The sequence below is a fragment of the Pseudomicrostroma glucosiphilum genome, assembly GCF_003144135.1.
Source record: "Pseudomicrostroma glucosiphilum strain MCA 4718 unplaced genomic scaffold BCV69scaffold_20, whole genome shotgun sequence".
In the NCBI taxonomy this organism is placed as follows: Eukaryota; Fungi; Basidiomycota; class Exobasidiomycetes; order Microstromatales; family Microstromataceae; genus Microstroma; species Microstroma glucosiphilum.
This window is the reverse complement of record NW_020289932.1, coordinates 1-25711: the sequence shown is the minus strand read 5'-3', so window position 1 is coordinate 25711 and position 25711 is coordinate 1. Positions and strand designations below refer to the sequence as shown.

At 53.7% G+C, this 25711-nt stretch overlaps 7 protein-coding genes across 7 annotated transcripts; 5 read left to right on the top strand and 2 right to left on the bottom strand.

The window, feature by feature from the left end:
* Positions 1 to 80: 80 nt before the first annotated feature.
* On the top strand, positions 81 to 2120 carry BCV69DRAFT_301775 (RCC1/BLIP-II; the record flags this gene model as incomplete). Its single annotated transcript, XM_025494596.1, has 3 exons — positions 81 to 93; positions 191 to 1014; positions 1095 to 2120. The coding sequence occupies 3 exons, from the start codon at positions 81 to 83 to the stop codon at positions 2118 to 2120; spliced, it is 1863 nt and encodes a 620-aa protein (XP_025344911.1).
* Positions 2121 to 3931: 1811 nt separating this feature from the next.
* BCV69DRAFT_120086 (hypothetical protein) lies at positions 3932 to 5784 on the bottom strand. Its single transcript, XM_025489144.1, has one exon. The coding sequence runs from the start codon at positions 5645 to 5647 to the stop codon at positions 4295 to 4297; it is 1353 nt and encodes a 450-aa protein (XP_025344910.1). The 5' UTR covers positions 5648 to 5784; the 3' UTR covers positions 3932 to 4294.
* BCV69DRAFT_285629 (hypothetical protein) lies at positions 5580 to 7793 on the top strand. Its single transcript, XM_025493454.1, has one exon. The coding sequence runs from the start codon at positions 5922 to 5924 to the stop codon at positions 7623 to 7625; it is 1704 nt and encodes a 567-aa protein (XP_025344909.1). The 5' UTR covers positions 5580 to 5921; the 3' UTR covers positions 7626 to 7793.
* A 352-nt stretch (positions 7794 to 8145) lies between these two features.
* Positions 8146 to 9153, top strand: BCV69DRAFT_253873 (hypothetical protein; the record flags this gene model as incomplete). The annotated part of the gene is made up of 1 exon (XM_025490538.1): positions 8146 to 9153. A coding segment is annotated over one exon (1008 nt), but the record flags the coding sequence as incomplete, so codon positions are not given.
* A 991-nt stretch (positions 9154 to 10144) lies between these two features.
* Positions 10145 to 11869, bottom strand: BCV69DRAFT_301771 (hypothetical protein; the record flags this gene model as incomplete). The annotated part of the gene is made up of 2 exons (XM_025494595.1): positions 10145 to 11657; positions 11730 to 11869. The coding sequence occupies 2 exons, from the start codon at positions 11867 to 11869 to the stop codon at positions 10145 to 10147; spliced, it is 1653 nt and encodes a 550-aa protein (XP_025344907.1).
* A 1056-nt stretch (positions 11870 to 12925) lies between these two features.
* Positions 12926 to 14915, top strand: BCV69DRAFT_285627 (nucleotide sugar dehydrogenase). Its single transcript, XM_025493453.1, has 2 exons — positions 12926 to 13583; positions 13674 to 14915. Exons 1-2 carry the CDS (start codon positions 13425 to 13427, stop codon positions 14904 to 14906), a joined length of 1392 nt encoding a protein of 463 aa, XP_025344906.1. The 5' UTR covers positions 12926 to 13424; the 3' UTR covers positions 14907 to 14915.
* Positions 14916 to 20757: 5842 nt separating this feature from the next.
* BCV69DRAFT_285626 (P-loop containing nucleoside triphosphate hydrolase protein) lies at positions 20758 to 25526 on the top strand. The gene is made up of 4 exons (XM_025493452.1): positions 20758 to 22501; positions 22597 to 24632; positions 24718 to 24963; positions 25053 to 25526. The coding sequence occupies exons 1-4, from the start codon at positions 20803 to 20805 to the stop codon at positions 25071 to 25073; spliced, it is 4002 nt and encodes a 1333-aa protein (XP_025344905.1). The 5' UTR covers positions 20758 to 20802; the 3' UTR covers positions 25074 to 25526.
* The last annotated feature ends 185 nt before the right edge of the window (positions 25527 to 25711 follow it).

The window sequence follows — 25711 nt, the reverse complement described above, 5'->3', positions numbered from 1 at the left end:
AGACAGGATGTTCCGATGGACAGGACCAACTCGATACCAACCACCACGTCCTCGCCTTTGTTCACTTCACCGTCGCCACCATGCCACCAAAAGGTACGTAGGCAGCACAGCTACATGTCGTATTGAGTTCACGCACCGAGTAGCTGTGTTGTACTCACATTCTCTTTTTGCTCTCCCTTTTCCCCTCCAGCCAATGGCAGTCTCAAACGACAAGCCTCGACTCGTGCCGCGGCTTCGTCCTCTTCGACAACGACGACGACCAATGGCGGTGGTCCCAGGGCAAAGGTACCACGCACCTCTGTACCACCAACAGCAGCGCGAGCCACCACGCCTCAGCCTCGCGCAACTCGAGCAGCCTCTGCTTTGCCTGGTACACCTTCGAGGCGAAGAGCGGGACCACCCCTCTATACTCCCAAGAAGGGAATCAACCCTCTGCCTCTGCCCCTCAGACCCATCACACAGCAAGACGTCAACAGCAGCTTTCCCGTAAATGGTCCCCCCGTCACTCGCGAGGATGCACCTCCCGCCCCTTCTGCGGACATCCTGCTTCGACAGCTCTTCGTCTTTGGCAATGGAGACATGGGCCAGCACGGACTAGGCACAGACGTCATCGATGAGATCAAGAGGCCTCGGAAGCACGTATGGGTAGACGGCAAGAACGATGCTGGAGCATTGGGCAAAGGCGGCATCGAAGCCATTGCCGCTGGAGGCATGCACACACTCGCAATAGACTCAAATGGAAAGCTCTGGAGTTGGGGAATCAATGACAATGCAGCCCTGGGCAGATTGACCGATCGAGAGGAAGACGTCGAGACGGAAGTGTTTGAGACGGAGCCCATGCCCGTAGAGGGATTGGGCCCAGAGGGTAGGGGAATCCTCTCTGGAAGCAAGCAACTAGGAGGAGGCAAAGAGGGCGAGGTTCAGAAGTTCAGAGCAACCAGAATTGCGGCAGGAGACAGTGTGTCGGTCGCATTGAGCGACGATGGACAGGTTCGCGTATGGGGGTCTTTCAGGGTGAGCATAGCGGAGGTAAATGGGGTTGGTTGAGCATCATTACTCACCCTTTTCGACTGCCCCACTCAACCCTCCAACAGTCCAACGATGGACTTCTCGGCTTCGATGGCCAAGTGGGCTCGTCAAAGACTCAGTTTGTGCCAGTGGCCCTGCCCGCCTTGCTCCCTTACTCCTTTTCCCAAATCACCTGTGGTGACGATCACATCCTCGCTCTCGCTACGACCGGCCAAGTCTTCTCGTGGGGCAACGGTCAGCAGCTGCAGCTCGGTCGTCGCATCATTGAGCGACGCAAGATCAACGGTCTGAACCCCGAAAAGGTTGGACTCAAGGACGTCGTCCTGATTGGCAGTGGAGCTTATCACTCCTTTGCCGTTGACAAAAAGGGCGACGTCTATGGTTGGGGCCTTAATTCCCTCCGACAAGTGGGCATCGAAACAGACGAAGACACAATTCCCACACCTCGCCTCATTCCGTCCCTCAGCCCTTCGAAGCTGAGCCCAACAGGAGACGTCAGGGTCGTGGCCATTACCGCAGGGCAGCATCATTCGCTCTTCCTCCTCTCCGATGGCCGAGTCTTTGGCTGTGGCAGATGCGATGGATGCGAACTCGGTCTCGCAGAAGATCACCCGTCCAAGGTAGAGGTCAAGACGATGAGGGAAGAGTGGAGGGCAAAGAGGACCGAGGAGCTCAAGACTGAAATGCAAGCATGGGAACAGAGGATGAAGCTCAAGCGCGAAGCCAATGGCGGCGATGCAGCAAAGGGCATGGGAGATGCCGTCTCTTCAGACGACCTCCCGCCGACCATGGGTCCTCCTCCCGATGAGTTCGTTCCCCAGCCGGTCCACGTTCCCTTCCCAGGTAACGTCAAGATTGCATCTGTTTCCGCTGGCGCAAGGTTCAACCTTGCTCTAGACACCAACGGCAAGCTCTACTCTTGGGGTTTCGGAAACCAGAGTCAGCTGGGATTGGGAGATGAGGAGAGCGCAGAGGTGCCCACGGAGGTCAAGAGCAAGCAGTGGAAGGGCTACAAGGGTGTCATGTGCGGCGCTGGTGGTCAACACGCCGCCGTCATTGCCGTGCTGGACCCAAAGGCGGAAGGAAGCTGAGCAAGTCTTGTCGGGAAGGAGCAATGAAAGATGCATACTGGGGTCGTCCCTGAGCTAGAGACAAGAACGTACTGTGCGGACCCATCAGATCATCCCTAATGGTCCTCTGTACGGCCTTCGTTCGTCAATCAAAAGACGTACAACGATTCCCAAGCGCTACTTTCGCGCACTGAATTCCTGCCGACCTCGTTCGTATCGTGTTCGTGCAGTGTGCTTCTTGAGGTCTTGCGATGAGGCGCCACGTTCATCAACAGCGTCTGGCCTGCGACTCCCTTGCGCATGACATTTGATCAGAACGATCACATCGCCTCATGAGGTCCGGTCATGAAGGCAACGATGTACAGAGTTGCATTACAGGGAAAGATGCATTACAATGCTCCAATGCTGCAGGAGGGAATCCGACCCTCTATGCTGCCGTGGGCGTTCCTGTTGTCCTCTCGATTCTAGGCGTCGGTGCCAGTGCCCCTTTTCGTGTCCATGTACCCATTGTCGTCAGTGTCTCAGTGCTCGCCTTGACGACTCTCGAAAGGTAAGTATAGCAAAACGATTCGGCATGCAGTAAAAAGCTGCTCAGCTTTCCGAGAGACCCTCCTCATCTGCAACGACTTGCGATCTGACTTCTTGCCCTCTTCCTGGCCTGATGACATTGGGCGATCATCCTTCTTTCCGGTAGGAAAGACGAAGCATGCCGTTGTGCTCGATTGTGTTCTTGTTCGTGGGCCTTGTGTGCGGACCTTTCGCTCTGCCTCGATGTGGCTGGAGCCGATCTGTGTTCAATGGCTACTGGAAGCTTTGCATCAGCTGCCACAACTTCAGAGTTCAGACCAGAGTCCCTGTCTGATCGATGGAAGGGGGAAGATGTGCGAGGTTGGACAAGCCTGCGACGGTTTGCTTGGTGTCTCTACCTCTACCTTCGCCGTGATCGGAAAGACTACGAGCTGTTGCTCGCGGCGTAGTGTGGGAAGCGTGAAGGCAATTGAGATAAGTCACAGGAGGGTGGGGCGGAATGGACCACGGAGTCCGTACCCTCTGCCACGTGCTCCATGCCGCACCCGGCAAGGACTCCGCCACTGAACGGTTGGATCCGATGTCAACGGGTCTGGACCGAACGCCCATGCGACCCTCAAAAGGCAGTAATCCAATGTAAAGATGATGGCCCATGGCTTACACCACCGCTGTCTTCGAACAGGAATGGTGTCACAATCGAAACCGGTTCCCTTTTGGCCATCTCAGCATACTCTCCTTGATTCACTCTCAGCAGCTCCACCGCGATCATCGGCGCGCAGGCAGGGCTCCGAGTAGCTTTACATTGTACGTCAAGAGTGATCAAGAGAAAGGGTCATTCAGGAGACAGACTTCGATGATCGGCAGCATCGATCTGTTGAGCGGTCAGGTCTTATGTCTCAGACCAACGCGCTGGCATCAAGACGCGGCAGCACCACACTGATACATCGGTTGATCATCAGATTTCCGACGGACGTGCGTCAGAGGCACGCTTTGACGTATTCAACACTGAAGAAAAGAGGAGTGCTCTGGTCAAGGTACACCTGCCAGCGGGAAAGAATCGAATGGGAAGGGAAAAGGCCCGAATCTCCTTGACGCTTGGTGGCCCATCCTTTTACGAGGCTCTAGCCAGATTGATTACAAGACCTTTCCAAACTCTGGCGAGTTGAGGTATGCTCTCAGCGATTCGTGCATGCCACTGCGCAGAAACTGGTAAAGGCAAACAGCTTCAGAGTATTGTTTCGCCAACAACGAGACCCTCTAAAACTTGGCACTCACCTTTGTCTGTTCCGTCTCGAGGGTTAGCGACGTCTCACACATGTCCAGCAGTCGATCTGTCTCGTTTCGGTCCAAAGTCCTTCGCATATCAACAGGGAAGTTGGGGGCAAAAGCCTGCCTGAGAGAGCTCTGCGTCATGTAGGGCGTCAAAAGAGTCCTCCAGATCTGCTTCACTTGCGGTCTCTTGGAAGGAAATCTTCGCAGCGATTTCAGAAGTTCAATGATTTGCAGATGGGCGAGTAGCCCAAAGTACTCGAGCTGTGTCCTTTTGGATAGACCAGTTTCCCCTTCGTATTGGCCCATCATTTGGTCGCTCGAGTGCCTGGTTCGTCAGATCAAAAGTTGCGTCAGTCTTAATCGTCTTTGCTCAAGGTACACAAGACTCAAAGACCTTACCAGAACAGGATCGCACTGTTGGGAAACTTGCCCAGAGGAATCGACGCAGCATCTACAGTTTTGTCTGCCCACCCAAGAGTTTTGCCCTCCCTTGCGATCTGCTCTTCAAGCTTGTTAAAGACTGTACAGAAGTCGATGTAACTGGGACGTTTGATGGTCTCACGCTCCAGCTGGGCAGCAAAGTGCGGGGCTGGCAAAGAAGAGGAGGAAGCAACAGCGTTGCCGACTGACGCACGAGAGGCTCTGGCGTTGTCTGCCTTGGCTTTGTCGGCCTTGGCCTTCTTCGCCTTCGAAATTCTCAGCAGTGTTGCCATCTCTTGGTCCTCGCGTTTCTGCTTCTTTGAAGCTTTTCGCTTGCGTTGTGTAGATGGAGTCGGAGACACCGAGCTGGACGGGTGATAATCGTCCGAGGACCAGATTTCGGAACACATGCCTGGAGGGGTTTCGGGAAAGACTTGACTGTCCTCTCCATCGTTACTGCGAGCCGAGTCATACTCCTCGCTGTCGGAAATCTGCCGTGCTTTGCCTAGATTTCGTCTGGGACGGGGGCTTGATTCGTGTTCTTCGTCTTGCTGGTCCCATTCTTCTTGCTGTCCCCATTCTTCTTGCTCTCCCCTTTCTTCTTCCTGTCTGCCTTCTTCCGGCTGTCTGGTTTCTTCAGGGTGTATGCCTTCTGCTGCCGGTTCCTTTTCCCCATTGTCTTGCTCGTGCTCTCCCGCATCTTCTTCTTGCGCTTGAGGAGAATCGCGCGCAGGTACTGTGGGCGTGGCTGCTGAACGAGGGACGGCCCTTGGGTTGACTGATCGAGTCAGGAAGATATTGACATCATCCTGACTCTGTTCTGGAGGGAAAACCAGTCTCAGACCAGGAGCGAGGGGACGTGAAGAAGGCACAGCAGCCTCAGAAGTGGCTTGAGAGGTTGCGATGTCAGGAGACACCACAAAGTCGAGCCGTTCTGTCGCCTCTCCCGGTGGGAGGAAGACATTGACATGCCGCATTAGCCCTGGAGGGGGCATGACAATCTCGACTCTGCCATGGCCAGGCATATACCCTTCGGGCAGTATCAACCCCACCTGTCGGCCGAAAGGTGGAGGATTGCTCATAATCTGAGTGCGATGCGCAATTGGGTATGGTGAGGAAGCAACAAAGCCGGATATTGACTTGTTGCCACGCGTCAATGGCTCAGTCCTGAGCCGCGCCCCGCAGTGTTGCTGCCGCGTCTTCTGCGAGCTTGCCTTCGGGCGCACGAGAGCAGTCAGGACTAGAAGGTGCTTGACGCCCAACGGGAGCAAGCGCAACGTTGCTTCGACAGAGCATAGGGAGACGCCATCGCTGTGGTCACTCGCCATCCTTGATCGTTTGCCAGGAGGTCATCGTTGTCGATTAGACTCTACCTGGTTTGTTTCACTCGGTGCATTCGCAGGCCGACTGCCTCCTCGATTCAGACCTCCTCCGAATATCAAAGCACATCTCTCCCACCTTGTGCCCCCAACGTTGACTCCCTCGACTGCCATGCCCTACCTCTCCTCGCTGCGATAGTGATCCACTCTGGCTCTTTCACGTTCAGCTATCTGCAACGTTCAACGCCCCCCTCCCTCTTCCACCACTTCAGAGCGGCATACTATGCTTGGTGAAGACACCATCTTAAGGACTCCCAGCGGCCCCCGTACTGTCGGATCTCTTGCGACTACCGATGTCATCTACGACGATGACAATCAAGAAGTGGAAGTAGTCGTGAGCCCTCCGCTGCAGATGGACAGTCCGAGCCGCATCTCATTCTATCCCTGGCCACAGTCTGGAGCAAGAGCAGTAGGAGCCCGACTCTTGTCGTATACAGTATCGCAAGATCACGCGCTGCACCTCATCGCCTCCAACGATGTCAATCCAATGCTGACGGACAATCCCAACGGCAAGCCACGTGTTGTCTGGACCACACGATGTCAGCCATATCAAGACTTGGCACAGCAAGTCGGTCAGGAACTTAGCTCCCCCATGGTGTCTCCCCCCTCGTCTCCCACACCCGGAGCCCCTCGTCGCATGCCCACTCGTACGGCACGCTCACAAACAACGGTGGACCCTGCAACTTCGTCAGACCCCGAGAGCGACAGGTCCTTCCATCCGTCTCAAGCTCTCAGCGATCCGTCCCAAGAGCTGAGCTCTGAACCAATGCACAATCACCCATTGACGCCTCATGAGTCTTTGGAGAAAGCGCATCGGAAATTCAGAAGGGACCTTTGCCTCTGCCGCTCGATTCGTAGGACCGGCTTTCTCTGCTCGACGATGGAAGAGGCTGAGCATGTCAAGGAAATGCTTCGTGACCTTCGTGTGGGTCCAACCATGGACACTAACATCGTGCAGGCCTACGACGTTGTCAGCATCACTGCCCAAGAGTGGCACGAGGCACAGCATCAGACACTTCGCCCTGGAGGCTGGATCACGAACCTCAAAATGACAAGGTATTCCTACCAAATGCTGCCAGCCGGAGACGATCGAGATGACCATCTTCCGGTCGATCCCTATTTTGTTGGCCTCTGGTTTGGGGATGGAGGCCACAGGACTCCAACCATTACTGTGAGTGAGCGGGATACTCAAATCATTGAGAGACTACATCGGCTATGCAACAGGCTCAACGACAGTCGACCAGGATGGGCAGCGCCTCTTCAGGTCAAGTTTCGAAGAAAGAAGTTTCAAGAAGACAGCATTATCAAGGAGAATTTTCAGGTGTGGGATTGCGCGATCACGAGTACGGCTTTCAACCGCGACCGACGTTGGTGGAATCCCATTGTGACTGGTCTCCGTCAGTTGGGAGTGTACGCCATGCACAAGACCACCGGCGTCCCTGACCAATACCTAAATGGAAGTGAGCGGACAAGGGCCTCTGTCCTGGCCGGGCTCATCGATTCAGATGGAAGTTGGCATGGGTCCGGCTACATATTCTCGCAGAGTGACGCTCACTTGCCCGTCGTGAACAGCTTCAGGAGCTTGGCGTTGGGGCTAGGCATCCGAGCGCATGAGGTTGTACACTATATGTCACCTGCCCCAGGGAACAAGAACAGGCTGCTGCCGCAATGCAGGATCACGATAGGGGGGCCGAACATCCACAAGTTACAACCCTTCCTGGCACTGCCAAGGAAGAAACAACCACCTCCAAGACGCCAGAATGACTGTGATCTGCGAACAATCAAGGTAGAGCAGGTGGATCAGCACAGTCCTCCTCTCCTGGGACGTGCCATTCGCGCTCGTGCTCCCGCAGACATCCGGGGCATGCTGGTCAGGAGGCAGGTCATCAGAGGTCAACTGGAGGACGGATCGATCGTTGTGGTCTGATGGAATTGTAGCTGTTCGGGTGGTCGCTGATGGCAATGACAATAGTTTTCCTTGTCAGGTGCCGGCGCTGGACCTCACCGACTGCCTATGGACGAAGGGCCGTCACTAATGTGCGTAACGATCAGGTCATCATTGCGCGTTGTTTGATTGCTTGGATGTACCCTGCACCTCTCTCAATCTTGACCACATCACTCCTGCTACCGCCGCTGTTCATACTGAAAGCAAGGCAACCTTCTCCGATTCGAAGTCCATCTGTACCGCTCAGCTCTTGATAGGCGAAGGCCTGTGCACTTTTGATCATCTTTGATCCCGGCCTTCAGTATGAAACCTTCTCTCTCATCCCTCTCGCGGATGAAGCGTGGGTACTCCAAGGTCCCCCTCAACCTCGTCCTGAGCACCTGACTCTTCACCTTTGAGCACACCGTCAAGGTGATAAGCTCTGGCATCCCAAGCGTGCATTGCCCTCTCAACAGCAGAAGAAGACAAGATTCGACGCCCCGAGTATCACCGCGCACACCGCTTCTTTACACGTAACGTAAACTTCGCTATATCTTATTGTGTTGCGAATGGAGACACGGCGCCATTTATGGGTCACAATGCCTGGCTGCGCTGGTCGGCTGTCCAAGAGGTTGCAGCGGCTGATCCTGACGACGGCATCAAGAAGATCTGGGCAGAATGGACGGTATCGGAGGACTTCGAGATGTCCATGCGCCTCTTGATTGCAGGCTACATTACCCGCTGGGCTACATACTCCAAAAACGGCTACCTCGAAGGCGTCTCTCTCACGTGTCAAGACGAGCTCAACAGGTGGCAAAAGTATGCTTTCGGTGTCTCTGAGCTCCTCTTTCACCCGCTCCACCAATGGGTCTATAAGGGTCCTATCACCCCTCTGTGGCGAAGATACATATGGGCGAAGCAGATCCCACTCCACGCCAAGATGGGTTGCTTCTCATACATCTTCTCATACTACGCCATTGCATCTGCCTTCCCGCTTACCATCGCTCTGACCCTCGCGCAAGCTTGGGCAGCTCCTGTGCTTGATCAGGCCTTCTTGGAACCCTTTCAAGTTTGGGTCGCTGTCGTTGTCATCTTCTGCGGTCTAGGTAACTTTGGCTATATGGCTGCCAAGTTCCGAGCCCGGACGCAGTCCTTCCAGCCTATCCTCAAGGATCACATAAAGTGGGCGTTCTTCATGATCACGTTCTTTGGCGGCATTTCCTATCACGTCATGACAGCTCTGTTCGCACACCTCGTGTGCTACAACATGACTTGGGGATCCACACTCAAAGACCTAGAAGACTCCAACTTCTTCAAAGAGATTCCAGCAATCCTCAAGCACAATTGGCAGTTGCTCATCCTCTGCTTCACCGTACTTGCTGGAACGGGCGTCATATTCAGCGACCTCCTCCCCATTGCCTGGCAAGGACATGGGGGCTGGTTTGTCTGGTGGACTCCTGTGCTCCTCTCCGGAGGCCATATCCTCTACCACTTCGTTCTCAATCCCCAGCTTTTACGCTTTTCTTTCTGACGAACGACGTCCCTTCTTCTGAAGGATGTACAGCGACGTCACTTCATCGCCTCCCGGACTCGGCTTCCTTGCTCCTCGTCACGACTGTCATCTTAGATCCCTCATGTCCCGCCTTCTTCTGACAATGCCATAGAGTGCCCCGTGCTACTTCAGATTGTTCGCAGACGTGATAGCTCCTGCAATTGACCCGACGTGGAGAGTGCCAAGCAGATTCTTCTCTTTGATGGCGACTCAGGGAAGACTAGCACAGGGCGGGAAAATCCGACGCGTCAAGCGAAGCATACTGCTTCATTGCAATGTGTCGCTGTAAAGACAAAGGACTGGTTGACCACAGCATAACACCAAAAAGGATGAAGGCTATGAGAATGGACGAATCAAAGTCGATGCGAGAGACAGTAATTGACAATCCGCCAGACGCAGAGTGCAACCGACGGTGCGACAGTGCACACCATGTTGGCGGACTCGGAGACCGCCTTTAATATGACGCAGCCTTTTGTCGCTGCCGGGTCCAAAAACCCGCCTTCTCTGACCGGTTACCCTGGTGTGATCTGGCATGCGCAATGCTGACATAGTTGGGTGACCTTTGAATTTCCAAGTCGCAAAGGACCTCTAGACGGCATCGACAATGGAAGTAGACGGGAGTCCAGACACCGGGTGAATGCGGATTCTCGTCGCCAGGAGTCCGCGGCTGAATTTGACGAGATCGGACCACAACAGAGCCGAACAAGCCATTCAAGGTTCTGTAGCCCCCGGCACATACTCAATGCGCGGCAGTTCAACGTGATTAGGACCCGCAATTACAGAAGGGGTCACTTGAGGGATGCTCGCGAGCGATCGTGGGGGACAGACCCCCCTGGCTGCTCTCGTGCCTTGTGAGCAGATGGCCCAAGAGACCAGGTCGAGATACACGGCGCTGAATAATGAGAAATTGGTCGAAACCTACACGCAGATGTGAAGCCAGGCGTGGATCACTGATCATATTCACAGAAATCTATGGAATGTCCCGCAGTGACTCGCTCGATGTGGGATTGGGACGGCCGTGCCCCGTCAGGGGTGTACTTCTTCTCGTCATTCGAGCTGGTATGACCATCAGTGACAAAAGAGGATCCGAGTGGAGCTTCCAAGTCCTTGCCCCAAAGTATACGCCGTACAAGATCATGCCGCGATAGACCGCAGCTACCTGTATACAGCGGAGGACGAGCCGATAGGGCACACTGGCGAAGATGATATGCCATGCAATGCGACCTTCGGGCCGCTGATGCAAATGAAAGCTGTTGAAAGCCAACGCTGCTAGGAGGCCGATGCCGCTATTGATCGCTATGATCTTGCCGGTCAACGTCGCGTTGTAATAAAGCGTGCACGGAAGCATGAATGGCAGCACCAGCATGAACAGCGTTGCGAGTACGTCTTGCAGACCGAGAACTTTGGCAACAGGCTCTCTCCAGCCAAGGTTCCAGGATGTGAGGAGCCACCATATCTGAGGTCCGAGAGCATAGCAGTGCATGAAGGCCCATCGGGTATAGCGCTGTTTGAAGACGGTCATCTCACCATATCCGCCTCGTATGCCCGCAGCGCTTTCTAAGTCTGATTTCCTAGAAACGTCGGCGCCAGCGACGAGTGTCTTGCTAGTAGACCACAAAAATGCCCATATGGTCCACAATCCATCCGCTCTGGGTCCAAAAAGGTAAGGAGGCGTCTCTGTCGGCACATGGAGCGCACTTGTAAAGTCCACATAATGTCCGCTTTCGCGACACTTTAGTCCGAAGAAGAGGTCCTCGCTGATTTTGAAGCCGGGATGGACTCTAAAGAGATCCGCCAATGTCTGGCGTCTCCAGAGGATGATGGCACCGTGAGGAAAAGTAGCACTGCCCCACTTAGCGCCGAAGCAATGTCGCAATCCACTCAGTCGATACTCAAGATCTTGGAGCTGCTGGATGGCGGTCCCGCAAGACTTATGTGTCCCAACCGAGCGAATTGTGTAGCCAACGCATCCCACCTTCGCATCCCGAAACCGTTTGGTCGCTAGAGTCAAGTTCTCGGGGAGCTCAACATCATCGTCGATGACCATCACATAGTCAAAAGCTGCGATCGAAAGGTGATGAACACCCACAAACTCTGCCCCGATCTTTGAGCCTACGGGAACGAAAATGTAGTTGACGCCGAAGAGAGCAGCCACGTCCGGCGTGCCGTCGGTCGCTTTCTCGGTGTTGCCATTATCTAGAATGAAGATGCTAGAAGCGCGGAAATGGCGCAAAGCTGCGCGTATCGTGTTGGGCAAAGACTTTTCAGCTTTGTAGCATGGGATGAGTAGAGCAGTGTTGTGCTCGAGGTTGCTCTCATGAGGACAGCGTGTCACCTTCGCCGCCAAGGGGTCCACATCTGCAGCTATTGCCCGTGCCGGCGGTTCGAAGCGCCCCAGGACGATCGGGAATCCTACCCAGATGGCGTTGATGATCGAGAATATTAGGTAGCCGACAGGCGCGGTGGCCTGGCGAAAGTGATTCCTGGTCACAAGGATAAGGATTACTGATCGTCAGCGACGCTATTGTAAGCCAGAAGGGAAGTTTGTACCTCACCAAAGCAGGGGAAGAACGCCATACCACACGGGTCTTCCAATGAGGCAAAAGTAAATCATTGCCAGCAACATGCCGTAGTAGAGCAGTCTGACCAAGCGAGGGCGTCGCTTGGAAGACCTGAGAGTCACCTTGTTCTCCATAAGCCGGTGGCAGGGCACAACGTTATTGCACATTCGAATAGTCGTGTGGTCAGCTCGCTGGTGCTTGCAATTGGATTCTGCACTTGTAAGCCTACAGCTCTGCTCAGGTTGTGCACACAAATGGCTATAAGACTGAACCCAGAGGTCTTGTGTCGTTTCGAAAGAGGTGAGGCCCGAAGTGAACGTTGTGTCTGAGCTCATCTTTACAGCTTGGGGTATGGAAAGGTCCGGCCAAAGCGCCCGGGGAGAGATGCTCAAGTCGCTAGGCTTTTGCTTGAGCATGACTTCCCTCCAGTGCCGCGGTGACTGTGCAGCCTCCCTGATGACTTCGGAAGGCCTTCTCATCGCAGTACTACGCAAGAATTTGAGTTGAGTCGTGGGGGCCTTCCTCTTGTATGCTGTGAGGATGAAGTGGTGAAAGAATGCAGCCGCGACAAGCACTTCACCTTCAGACAGCCGTATTTACACAAGTACCAGTCTCGTCTGCGTTGACCGCCAACGTGTGTGCGGTCTGTCGTCATATTCGGATTCCATACTACAAAGGGCTCAAGTGCAGGAGGGCAATGAAAGCGTTGGCCTCCTGGCTGACAAGGTAAGGCTGTATGGGCCGCTGCGACCCGTGAAGTGCGGCCTGTGAAGGTATTCGCACTCCGCCGTGATTCCGATGACCGCCCGTCCCCCAGGGCGGTCACAGCCCATGCAGTACGTCCGTGCACGAGCGTCATATGGCGAGGAATGGGCCTACCTTTCGGCAGCCAGATGGCGTTCACATACGGCTTGCGTCGTGATACATAAGTGAGAATCCTGTTTCATTGCACTGTGGAAGTACTTCATTCCAAAGTATGGACAAATTCAGGCCACATGTGAATCCAGAGGTCAGCTCGCTTGGGTCCAACTTTTCGCACAAAGAAGGTCGGTCTTGAGCTCTTGTACGTTTTAGCATGAGGGCCAAAAAGTCTTCTGGCAATAAGCGAGTTCTGACTCCGACGGAAATAGGGTCAAGAGCTAGCGCCTCCGGCGGTAACGCTTAGCCAAGTCACTACCATAGGGCTTTGTCGCCCTCTTTCAGGGCTCTTGTGCAGCATTGGAAGCTTCGCAACTAGCACCGAAAAGCGGACACTGGGATAGGCGTGACGAGTCGTTCCAAAAGCACTGGAGCGAATGGGTCTTGTCTGCAATGCGCTCGGTCATTCTACCTCAACACTGAGGAGCACCAGCGTGTCCGGCTATCGTACCTGCTGAATTGCATCAGTACCTGATCGTGGGTAGTGCGGCGGAAGTGCCTTGGCGGGGATTCAGACGTGGATTGCGCTGCCAAAGATCTGCTTATAATAGACTACACGATGCAGATGCAACGGCTCGATGCTTCCACCATCCTACATCCTCGTACCCGGCAGCACTCGTGCGCTATCACCTTCCGAGTCTATTAACTTGAGAATTGCTCTCTCAAGACCGGGACATCGACGAGAGCATGCTCAGCGCTTCTAGTACACCATCTAGCGCGGTAGACCACACCGAGTCTGACTGCAGACTAGACACTTTCAATTTCTGTTCAATGGCGTCATGTCAGCGTAGCGATGACTTTGCCGAGAAGCATACTGCCTGCCTTCGGACTGAATCTGTCGCATCGGCGCATGAGCTCAACAGTCTGCCGCCAATGCAAAGACTGCCATCACCGTCAGCTCACTGGCATACTTGTCTTCCTGAGGTCGCGGTGAGTGGAAAACCACCGACCGTATCCGACTTGCGCTGAGCTTGACACGCTTACGTCTCCGTAACCAAATGGATCTTTGCCGCCTTCCAGCGAGGTCATCGAACTGCTGAATGTCTTGTCGTTTTGATAGTAGGTGCAGGTTTTGTGGGGGAACATCTCATCGATTGCTTCTCTCAGGCTTTTCTTACATTTGCTTTGGACCACAACCCGCACCGGTGCTCCCACCTCCGCGCTCGCTACGCGCGCAACGCAAACGTCCACATCATTTCGCACGTTGATGAGGAACAACGATCGAAAGAATTTGATCTATGCCTCATCTCTGTGCCGACCCTACTATTGGCAGATCAAGTATCGGTTGATACCCAGGACATCGTCAGGGCCGTTCGAGATGTCGGCATCCATGCACGTCGTGGCTCCGCCGTGGTGATCGAGTCGAGCGTCAAGGTCGGGACCAGCCGTCAGCTCTTGGAACCTCTGCGAAAGCGGGGAGTCTACGTCGGGTATTCTCCCGAGCGGGTTGATCCTGGACGAACCTACCCGATATTTCGCGACATCCCCAAGCTCGTCGCTGGTATTGACCAGGAATCCCTGGATCAGATCAATAAGTTCTACCAGCGTGTCTTTACAACGACCGTACCTGTACGCTCTTTGGAAACAGCAGAGATGACTAAGCTCTTTGAGAATTGTCAACGGCTGCTGTTGATCAGCTACGTCAATGAGATTGCGGACACCTGTGCCGAGCTAGATATCGACATACATGATGTCTGTGAGGCAGCCAGAACCAAACCATTCGGGTATGTGCCGTTCTTCCCTTCACTGGGGGCTGGCGGGCACTGCATTCCCGTCAATCCATGGTACCTCTTGGCGGACGGCCACAATCTGCCCACGCTTCGACAAGCCGCCCTATCGAATCAGGAACGCCCTTTGCAAAAGGCCAGAGAGATCTTCCAGCTGGCAACGGAAGCAACAGATGAACATCAGCCCTGCATTGAGCCCAAACTCCCGAGGATCCTTGTCTATGGCATTGGCTTCAAAAAAGGTTCTTCGTCTTTGGCATATTCATCAGCCGCACTACTGGCAGACGAGCTCACCTCGATGGGCGCTTGTGTCAAATACTTTGACGAGGCAGTCAACACTGGGCGCTGGCCATCGCTGCGCCGTGCCGACTTGCATGCTCAAGTGACGCGCCCGGATGGCAGTTCCTGCCAATTGCTAGACGCTGAATACGACATTGTGGTCGTGACTCAGTCTCCGGATGCAAGAGACCGAGGGCCGTTACGAGGACTCGAACGCTGCCGTGTCATATACTTCGCTCCTCGATGAACAGCCGCTTCATTGTTCCTTCATGACGAAACCCGAAAGTCTCTTTTGCCGACCGTAGCTTTGCAAGATCACCCCGTCTGTTGTCGCGCACTGTTCCGCCTCTCGCGGGCCGCACAATGGACGCCCGAAATCAGAGTGACATCGACTCGTGCGTCACGCTTCATACTGTATACAGTACAAGTGAGGTGGATTCGATATTGTGACAAAGCTGATAAGACGATTCTGATTCTGGCAGCGTCGGTCTCGTGTGATGGTGATGGTTATCACGGGTTGTAGTTGTACAGTAGGTGGTTGTAGTGGTAGCAGTCCTAGAGTAAGCTCCGAGTACTATTTGTCGTCTTGAACCAAATAGCAGGCAGAGTAGCTGTAAGGACGAGGAGGGGCTTGGGCTGGAACCTGGAGAGCAAAGTGTACGGCAGGTAATCAGCTGGGATGTACTACTATAGGATGATCAGTCTTACTAGTAGAAGCTGGTGGTCGAGGATGATGTAGAGGAGGAGGTAGCGGCGGAGAAGTGGGTGTGTATTGCTCTGAAGAAAGAAAGGAAAGTACAAAGTGGGGGATGCCCGGGGGGCTTCTTATATAGGTCTTCATCTGGGGATTGGATCACGAGAATGAATGAGTCTTGTGAGAGTGAATGAGAGTGATTGAGAGTGATTGAGAGTGATTGAGAGTGATTGAGAGTGATTGAGAGTGATTGAGAGTGAATCATTCTCAACGAGAGTGAACGAGAGTGAATCATTCTCAACGAGAGTGAACGAGAGTGAATCATTCTCAATGAGAGTGACTGAGAGTGAATCATTCTTAATGAGACAGACTGAGAGTGAATCATTCTCAATGAGAGTGTTTGAGAGTGAGCGAGACTTGCGGAGGGTCGGAGTCTGCACGCTCGGCACATCGTTTGCAGCGCTCAGCACGGACTGCAGGGAGGTCGTGAGGAAGCGAGACCTATACGGCTGGAATCCTCTCTTTGAGCATATTCCAGGATACCAGTGTCGCTGGCGGAGGAGGCGTCTTGACGCTGTGGCAGGGCGCCTAAGATTTGTGCGCGTAGAAATGGGCATATCTTGGCACATCATTTGAGACGGCCAGTACGCGCCGTGGGGAAGACCAATCGTCGATCTGAAAGCAGCACTGTGTAGCCCCTTCTGGTTATATTCTATGCTTCGAATTTGACTCTGATTGGGTTTGTCCTGGCCAAGTACCGGGACGCGCCGTCAAGCCACTCCTTTAAGCTCAGTGCACACACACAGGCACAAGCGCGCTCAGGCGCGCACGCGGGCAGGCAGGGTGGAATGGCGGCTCCATTACATCTCGTTTCGCCTTTTACTGTATGGAAAGACAAAGGCGACAGCAGTACTCCGCGTTGCACTCGACTACGTCGATTTGCACTAGCGGTGACTGTTACTGTTACCCCCTTTGCGCTCAAACGAGTCAAGTTTGCACAGTGTGCGTGATTTTGCAGCTGCAGTGAGTAGTTTAATCACGCGATTGCGTGAAAATTACTCCCTGTGCGTACTTTTGCGCAGCAAATGAGTGAGTATTGCAGCCAATAGCGTTAGACTCACTCCAGTGACATGGAATCCTCAGAAGCAGCTGTGCTATGGCTCTGCTGCAACTATTCCACCTCATTTTTACTGCTTTTGCTGCCTTCCTGCTCTCTTTCGCTCCAATTTTCCATGTCGCTTGTTTACAGTGTATCTGCATCATGTTGAATGCCCAAATCCTCCGAGAATTGAGCAGCCTCTGTTCATCTGATTGACTCTGCCATGAAAAGACGCATATTCTGCTTTGTGATGTTGTCCAATCTATTTGTGATGAGATTCGCAAGCGTTCCCTGCGTGTTTAACCACATAGCCTTTCATCAATCCAAGACATCAATTGCAAAAGTTGATGTCAGGTGTATAAGGGGGCTGAAAGATAAATGTGTGGCCGGCATCCTTATACAGTACTTCCTGTAAGAGTTGCTTCATATCCGTTCGCTGCATTGAATAGCTGCATGATCCATGACAATCTGATGTGAAAAGTCCACTTTAGAGAGTCAATGACGCACAAGTGACTCAAAGACTGCTGCATCCGTTGATTCAAAGTGCTGCTGGTGTGCAGTCTCTTGTTCTTGACAGAAACGGCGAGAATGAGCGTCAAGTTTGCCCCCTGGCTTGGCTTTGTTGCAATTGCTCGGTTGCCTTGCTCGCCCCAGCTGTATTGCCTTGCAGTCGCTGGATGATGAAAGCCAGACTCGTCAATATTGAGTGTTGCACAGTATCAATTGTGAGGAGACAGAGCCATTATGCGCATCATGCCTGCCATCTTTGCTTAGTTGCAAGGTACTGTAGTTACTGTACTCCTTTCGTCACTCAATTCTAGCCAGCTCCAGCCAACCTTAGCCGGGTTGCTCAAATTCTTGCCATGACAAACATATTCTGGCAGCATGCATGTCCAATTCTGGCAGGCCTGCTATAGTGCCCTATCTCTGCTAGAGTGTGACTTGGTTTCAAACCCCAGATGGCTAAAGTCCGGGGCAGGTTGCCAGACTTTGCAGAAGCCTGCCACTTTGGATCTCACTTGGCTAGAATTGAGTGACAAAAGGAGTACGCGCCGGTAGATCTCTCTGCACTCGTTCAAGTCTGAACGTGACTTTAGATGCTATAGCGCGCTGCAGAGTTGAGACAGAGACAGTGCCAATGCCGAAATGGCGTGAGAGAAGGTCATTTCGAGCGTCTTTGAGTGTAGACAGTGGCCGACGGAGCCAGTACTGCTGGACGTGACTTACATGGTCGCTGTTTAGCTTGGTGCGGCTTGTGGCGCCTCAAGAGGTCCTCGAAAGCGGTCAACAACGGAGGAGACTGTAGAGATTGGCAGACCTTCATCCTGGACGATGCGCTTGAACGTGGACCTGCTGTTGGGCCTCATTTGTACAGTTTTCTCGCGGCGTTCATCAACGAAACAGTGCGTACAGTATCGTACAGTATTCCAGAAGGCTGCGAATCTGCACTACACAGCTTTTGCACCGACTGTATGGGCACACTTCCCTACTCTCTGAGAAACTTTGCAACCAGCGTGTGATACTGTACAGTCCAGTACACTACAGTAGTATATTACGTGTTTGAGCAATTACGCAAATCCCACTGTACTGTAGTTGAGTGGCCAACGTCAAGATCTGACAGCACTGCAATTTTTCTCGAACAGTGAGCAGGATTCAGCCATGCTCTGTACCTTTAAAAGAAGCCAGGCTACAGTAGGCCTCTTCCCAGGGGCACTTTCAATGGAGCATACAAGACTACACTAGTATCTGACAATGGCTACACTACTGTACAATTGAGGGGTGCGCGTCTACTGGAGCGGCAAACAGCTCCAGTACAGTACACTGGCGGAAGCTCACGTCACTCAACAATGCCGCAAATGCCACGCCTCAACAAGCGACATACAGTAGGTCGAAGTCCGACACTCTGCAGACACAACCCAGAAGCGGCTTGAACGACTTCTCCAGGGCAGAAGTGGGACCCGTACAGTACTACAGTATACAGTACTGTATGTTACACATGCAGTGAGCCTGATCCAATTTTCGGGAGGTCGGCTTACCTGTTGCCCAAAGGTCAGTGCGAGCAAAGTTCAGTGCGATACTGTAGTGTGGCCGTAGAGTCTTTTGTTTGCAGCTGCAGCTTTAAGTTGTGAAGCACGTAACTCTGTCGGCTGCAAAGCTAAAGACTCGACGACCCAGATACTGTACAGTACTCGAGGTCCTCAGAGGGTGAGAGATTGCTCACAACGGTGCTCGGCGCATGGGTCTTGTCAATGACGAAGAGTCCGACAGAGCACCTGCTGTTCGAAATGTTAGACCACAACTAGTCTGTACAGTACATGGTCATCAATCAACTGTCCTACAATCAAGACCTGACATCGACTTGGAGGAGGCAGCACCAATCATCTCCGAGATACTCAGCAGAGTCCCACGTTACTGTATCTTCGCATCTGTCTCGGAACGAAATATTACTATAGATCGCTCGTGACATTAACCATACTTACTGTACAGTAATGAAACACAAGAGTATGTCAAGATAAGTGGGCTCGACTAATCTGATCCAAGAGGGCAAGGCATCGTCAGTCCGAATCCGAGTCTCCAGCGTTGTGTAGTACATGGTGTGAGATAAGCTTGCATTGGCCCAGCTCCTTATGATGTACAGTTCAGACGAGATGTATTCGGACGAGGAGTCGGCATTGTCACTTTGGGCATCGGGCGACTGACACCAGCACTCAGCACTCTATGATGACCAGCACATCTCCAGCCCCGATTATGCTGTGTTGTGTACCGTATCCATGATGGTGCTTCTAGCTAGCATCAGAGGAAAGCGGCACTGTCATTGTATCGTCGTGCTGCGCGCATCGTCATAGGCCAGATTATGGTCGGTCCGGACGGCTGGATTCGTAGGAAGCCAGCTGTTCGAGGCTGTCTTTGGAATCGGCGTACATCCGAACAAGCGCCGCCCTCGAAATCGCAGTCGCTCTTGCGCAACAATCGACAGCCACAGCTTCCGGATCAGAGCTTGTTTGCCAGACTACGGCGACTCGCATCCTGTCACGGCGGCCTCACGAGAACTATGGACAGCTACACTCATACTCCAGAGACCGTGTGCTCCAGCTGGCCGCTTGGCATTTGCTCGCAGCCCCGGCACCTGTGCCATGAGCGAACTCAACAGGAGACAACGATCTCCAGCAGCGGCATCGAATGGCGGCGCAATGGTAGAGTGTAAGCCGTGCGCCGCAACCACAGGGATGACAGAGCGTGGACCCGTTGACTGCACAGTGACCCTCGCAGACGTGGGTATGACCGTTTTGGGCTGTCAAAGCATTTTACTGACGCAGTATATCATCCTGGACACACCCGTCGTCCTGACTTGCTGTGATAGAGGCACCTGACTTAGGGAAACGTTTTTCAATGCAGAACAGGGCTGCGACATCGATGTACTGTAGCGGTAATCATGACATTCATGAGGATGTGCGCGACCACTGTCGGGCGGAAGAGCCTCAGGCTTCGAGCGCACCAGTCGATGTGGCGCAAGATCAGGGACCCCAAAGTTCGCTACATTGATCAGTCAAGACTGCCGGCAATATCGGCGTGCAAACGATATTGGAAAGTTGCTCCTCCCTTTCCTGACAGAATCCTGATCACGAGTCTGCGCCATGCGGAGGCTGGGAGAACTATGTAGCGCAAGCGCCGGGATGATGATGATAGTGTAGCAGCCGAATACTGAAGTGTGAGCTGTAAGAGCCACTCTGTCAGCTGCGTGATAGCGTCTGGTGCGGCTGCCGCTAGCAGGTCCGATAGTAGTCCCTTGTCGTATCGTAGCAGCTGTTCGCCGATAACTGAAAATGCCCCACCGAGCGACTACAGTAGCTAGGTACCGCTATGAGCGATGCCAAAGAATTGCTGCGCTCTCTAAGCGAGAGAAGTTGCTAATCACGTTTGAGTAGGAGGTGAAGATTCGGACGCCTCTTGCTCCTGGGATTGCAGCTGCCGAGACGGCCAGGACAAACATTGCGGGGCAGCAAGGGACTAGTGAGTACTGCTGAGCATGACAGGTCAAGTCTGATCGCCGCAATGGTGTTGCTGTTTCCTTGGCCCTGGCACGATAGCACTGTCAGTCGTTGGTCGCTGAGCGCGGCCAGTGTGGGGTAGACGCGAGATAGCCGAGGTGGAAATGACCGATGGCCGCGTCCGGGCTCCGATGCATGAGTGCGGAAGGGATGCCCGGTGACTCAGCCGTGACTTGCTGAGCGAATTCAGGGGAAGCGGAAAGAGGTGGTGTGGCCACAGGAAGCGTGCGCACGATCATCTTCTTTCTGTACTCATCATCCATTCAGTCAGTGAACATCGCCGTATCTCGGAGGTACGAAGATGGCTTCTTCAGGCCTCGAGAAGGAGCGGCCTGGCCAAGCCACCTTCACACGCAGATCCTCTTCATCTCCCATCTACTTCTACCTCTTTTCTTTCTCTGGAGCATTTCATTGGCGGTCGTTCTATTTGCATCCTCTCGTACAATGGGTGCTGGCCTTCATGATCTCTCTCACAGCCGCGGCGGCCATACCCGGCCTCGACTTGATTTACGGCATCTGGACTCAGGATATCACAGCTGCTGGAGCCTCTTCTCAGTCCATACGTGACGCGTCAAATCGAGCAGGATATATCATGTTTGCCGTTGGATGCTCTCAGCTCTTGCTCTTTTGGATGTCAATGTACCTCTTCATGCTATCCAGTGAAGAGCTGACCAATCGAGTACGGGTGGTTTATGTCTCGTCGGTCCTGGCAAAGAACACTTCGTATTTCGCAGATCATGGGCCAGGCGAGCTGTCCAGCAGGATAGGCACGGATATAGAGGCTGTCCGCGTGGGGCTCGGTGAGAAGATGGCATACGTCGGCCAGTCATTGGGCATCATGGTTGCATCGACTATACTGGGCTTTGTTAGGTCAGCAAGCGTCGCGGGAGTCCTCTTCCCCATCATTCCTCTTGTGTTGGGACTCTTCACACTTTTGGGGATCGCTTCGGAAAAGATTTCATCTCCAGCATCTATCCTAGACGGGCAGGTCGCCACCTATATGGAGCAATTATTGACCGCACCCCGCATTGTACATGCCTTTGACGCAACGCAAACATTGCTACGCAAGCTGGACAGGGCCTTCCTGACCCCTCTTTCAAAGTGGAATAGACGTAGAGCAATGATCCGTGCGGTAGAGCTCTCGGCAGTCTACGTTATCCTGCTGTGGCTCTACGGCGCCTTTTTCGCGTGGGGTGCTCATCAGATCTCCGGCGGCAGCACGACAGTAGGCCCAGCGATCACAGCATTCTGGAGCTTTGTCAACGTCTTTTTCTCCTTGGCTAATCTCGTGCCACATCTCGGCTCGATCATGCAAGCCTTTGCCTCGCTCAAAGCCCTGCGTCACACGATTGAAGAGATTCCAGCAATCGATGCGAGGGATGCAAGCGGCATCCGCATCGCAGACGATGCAGGACGCGCCCCTAGCTTCCGATTTGAAGACGTCACTTACGCATACCCGTCTCGGCCCAGGGTGGCCGCTCTCGACCGAATCAATCTCGAAATCGAAGCCAACAAGGTTACAGCTTTCGTGGGCGCCAGCGGTTCCGGCAAATCAACGATGATGGCTCTGCTGCTCCGGGAGTTTGATCCCGAGCCCCGACTTTTGGGTCAGAGCGGTAAGGCAGGTACGTCGAGTGAGGGGCACTTGGACGTCGAGAAGAAGGCGGACCTGATATGCAATCGCGGCCGCGTCTTTTATGCTGGACATGATCTAAGGGATCTCAACGTCGAAAGCTACAGGTCAGAGATTGGTATCATCTCTCAACATCTGCAGTTGTTTACTGGCAGCGTGCTCGACAATGTCTCTGTCGGCTTGACTCAAGCGCAGTCCGAGATCATTACTGGTGAAGCTCTACGAGTCCGAGCAAAGGCAGCTCTTGTCAAGGCGCAGGCCTGGAACTTTGTGTCAGAGCTGCCTTCTGGCATGGACACTCAGCTCAAGGGGGGCCATTCCAACATGCTCTCTGGCGGACAGAGACAAAGGCTCGCGCTAGCTCGAGGTGAGTAGCAGAACACACGCTGCGTTGCTCGCACTCCCTGTGTTGTATTGACACTTTCGCTGACACGTTTCCCCTACATCGTCTTTGCTGATCAGCTCTCATCCGCGAACCTACAGTGCTCTTCTTGGACGAAGCTACCTCAGCGCTCGACTCCAACACGGAGGAGCAGATCCGGATAGCGCTAGAGGCAGAGCAAGAAATGAGGAGTATGACCTGCTGCATCATAGCTCATCGTTTGAGCACAATTCGCCATGCCGACAAGATCGTAGTCTTCGCTGGAGGCAAGATCGTCGATCAGGGCACGCATGAGCAATTGATGCAGACAGGGCGACGGGATGATACGTACCGGCGGATGGTGATGAGAACTCCCAACAGTCAAGGTCAAGAGGAGGGAACATTTCCCAGCAACGATGAGAATGAGTTGTCTTGCACCTCTTCGCTGCCAAAGGAACGGCCCGGCTCACAGTCTTCCGATACCAGCAAAGCCTCATCCGACCTTGCGGCGATCGGTACCTCGATGGCTGAAGACGGTATGACCCAAAGTGCCAAACCTGTTGCACGCGACGCAATTTCAACGCCCTTGGCCCCTGCACTGCCAGTCTTGACCAAGGGCGCTTGGAAGCAGCTCTGGTCAAAGAGCGCGGACCGGCGCTTGGCTTTGGCAGTGGGCACGATTGCAACCTCCCTCGGAGCCGCCGTCTTTCCAGTGTCCGGCTATGTGACGGGAGAAGGCATAGCCGCGATTTCTTCTTCGGACCTATCATCTGTACGGACGAGAGGATACTTCTGGGCCCTCATCTTCCTTGCCCTCGGCTTTGCTGCCCTGCTCCTGTATACGATGCAAGGATACTTCATCGACGAAGCCTCGTCCTACATATGTACTGTGCTGAAGCGGGATAGTCTAGAGTCCATCCTCGGTCAGAGTATGACTTATTTCGATCTGGCCTCTGCGGCGGAAGAGAAAGCCAATGAACAAGATGACTCGGTGACAGGGAGCGCTGCGAATCTATCTCAGCACCCCAGCAACATTTCAACTGGGATCTCAGTCGCTTTCGGGCAATCCATTCTCTGTCTGGGAAATGTACTTGCGTCGTTTGGTATTGGACTGGGCCTTTCGTGGCAATTGACGTTGGTTGCCTTTGCGCCTCTCTTATTGATACCGCCTCTCAGCTACGCCACGATCACTCGCCTCCAAGGCGCAGAGAAGCACTACACGCACAGGGCAGAGAGATGCTCCACGTATCTGTCCGAGCAGATTGATGGCATCCGGACTGTGATAGCATTGGGTCGTCAGCGCTCGGTCCTCGCCACTTTCGAAGAGAAAGCAAAAGTGAAAGACCGCGTCGCTAGTCGACGGTCCCTGCTTTTGGGCACGCTTGCCTTTGCAGCTGGTCAGAGCTTCATGCTCATTCCAGCTGGTCTGATCTTCTGGTACTCTGGAAGATTGCTCGCCCAAGGGGACATTGGGACAGCTGCAATCTTTGGCGTCTTCGAGGTCCAGATCATTTCCGGATTCGCAATGGCGCGCTTTGTGTCACTTGTCCCTGACATCGCCAGAGCAGCTGCGTCCAGCCGAGTGGTTTTTGGTTGGTTGTCCATGGCGAGGCAAGAAGGGGCTATCAACAGCCGTGAAGCTGTTGTCGCAGAAGACTCCTTTAAGATTGGTGACATTGGCTTCGAGGACGTGATTCTGCACTATCCACAGCGACCAGAATACCCTGCACTGAGGGGCGTCACATTGACGATCAAAAGGGGCAGCACAATCGCACTTGTGGGCACATCGGGAAGCGGCAAGTCGACGCTCTTGTCTTTGCTTTCGGGTTTCTACGAGCCCACATCGGGGCGTGTTCTGCTCGATGGGAAGGATCTGAGGGCTCTTGATGTGAGGAAAGTGCGCAGTCGGTGTGCTCTTGTCTCGCAAGACGCAGTGCTGTTCCAAGGTACGGTGGCCGAGAACATCGCTCTTGGCGCTGTTCGGCCGGAGCAAGCGTCAATCGAGAGCATCCGCTTTGCATGCGAGCAAGCCGGGGTTTTGGACTTTGTGCAGAGCCTTCCAGAAGGCTTCGACAGTGAGATCGGATTGAAAGGACTGGAGCTCAGCGGTGGACAACGACAGAGGCTGTGCATTGCTGTGAGTATTAGGTTCAGACGTCTACTGCTGGTCACTCACTTCTATCCGATATACTGATCTGTCCTCTGCCCTCATACAAACACAGCGGGCCCTCATTCGCTCTCCCGAGGTGCTACTGCTAGACGAGACTACCTCGGCGCTGGACGCAGAGAGCGAGGCCGTTGTCCAGGCTTCCCTCGATCGAGCATCCGAAGGGAGAACCACCATCTTGGTTGCTCATCGTCTATCTACCGTTCGGAATGCCGACTGCATCTACGTCTTCGAAGATGGTAGAGTGGTAGAGTCGGGAACTCATCAGGAACTTTTGCGGGCCAAGGGAAGGTATTTAGAGGTGAGTCAGCCTCCTTCTGGCTGCTCAGAGATGCCTGCGCCAATAGAATGTGTACTGACCTTGTCACTCATCGTCACTTGCCACAACAGCTCATCGAGGCACAATTGTAAATTATTCACGATTCCATCCAGAGCTTGAAGCGTACTGTTGACGAAAATGTGCAGGAAGACGTCTGCAAAATAGTGTCTCACCCACTGCAATCTCATATGCTCCTTTCCCCACCATCCGCGCATCGGAGCGGAAACAAGGCTTGGGCGAGTTGAGCTATGTGCGGCACGGCCGTGAAGTGTTCTGAGAGCACGCCACCACTGGTGTAGGGGTCTGCTGTGACAGATCATTTTACGGCAACTCGAGGCATAGCCCCTCTAGCTAGATATGTGATCGAGTCCACTACGACATCTCCACTGACGATCCTTGTATGAGGCATTTTCGGCTTGACCGCCTTGATAATCTAGCGGAGGCCTTACATGTCACTCGGTGGAGCATCAGCTGCCGCTTCTCACAGCGTCGCTCGTTCTTTGGTGGCGCTGAGGATCGCCTCACAGCGAGCATCGTTATGGCGGAAGGCTCTGGCCAGTGTGGTCTCCTTTCTGTCTCTTCTTTCCTTCTTGTGGTGTTCTGCTTTGTAGTGCAATCCTTCTTCTCTGTGCGTCTCCCCCTCCTGCTGCTGGTCAGCGGTTGTGTAGCGAGGGGGTGGTAAGCCAGTGGTTTGTCCTTCTCCTCTGTGCGTCTCCTGGTCCCCCTCCTG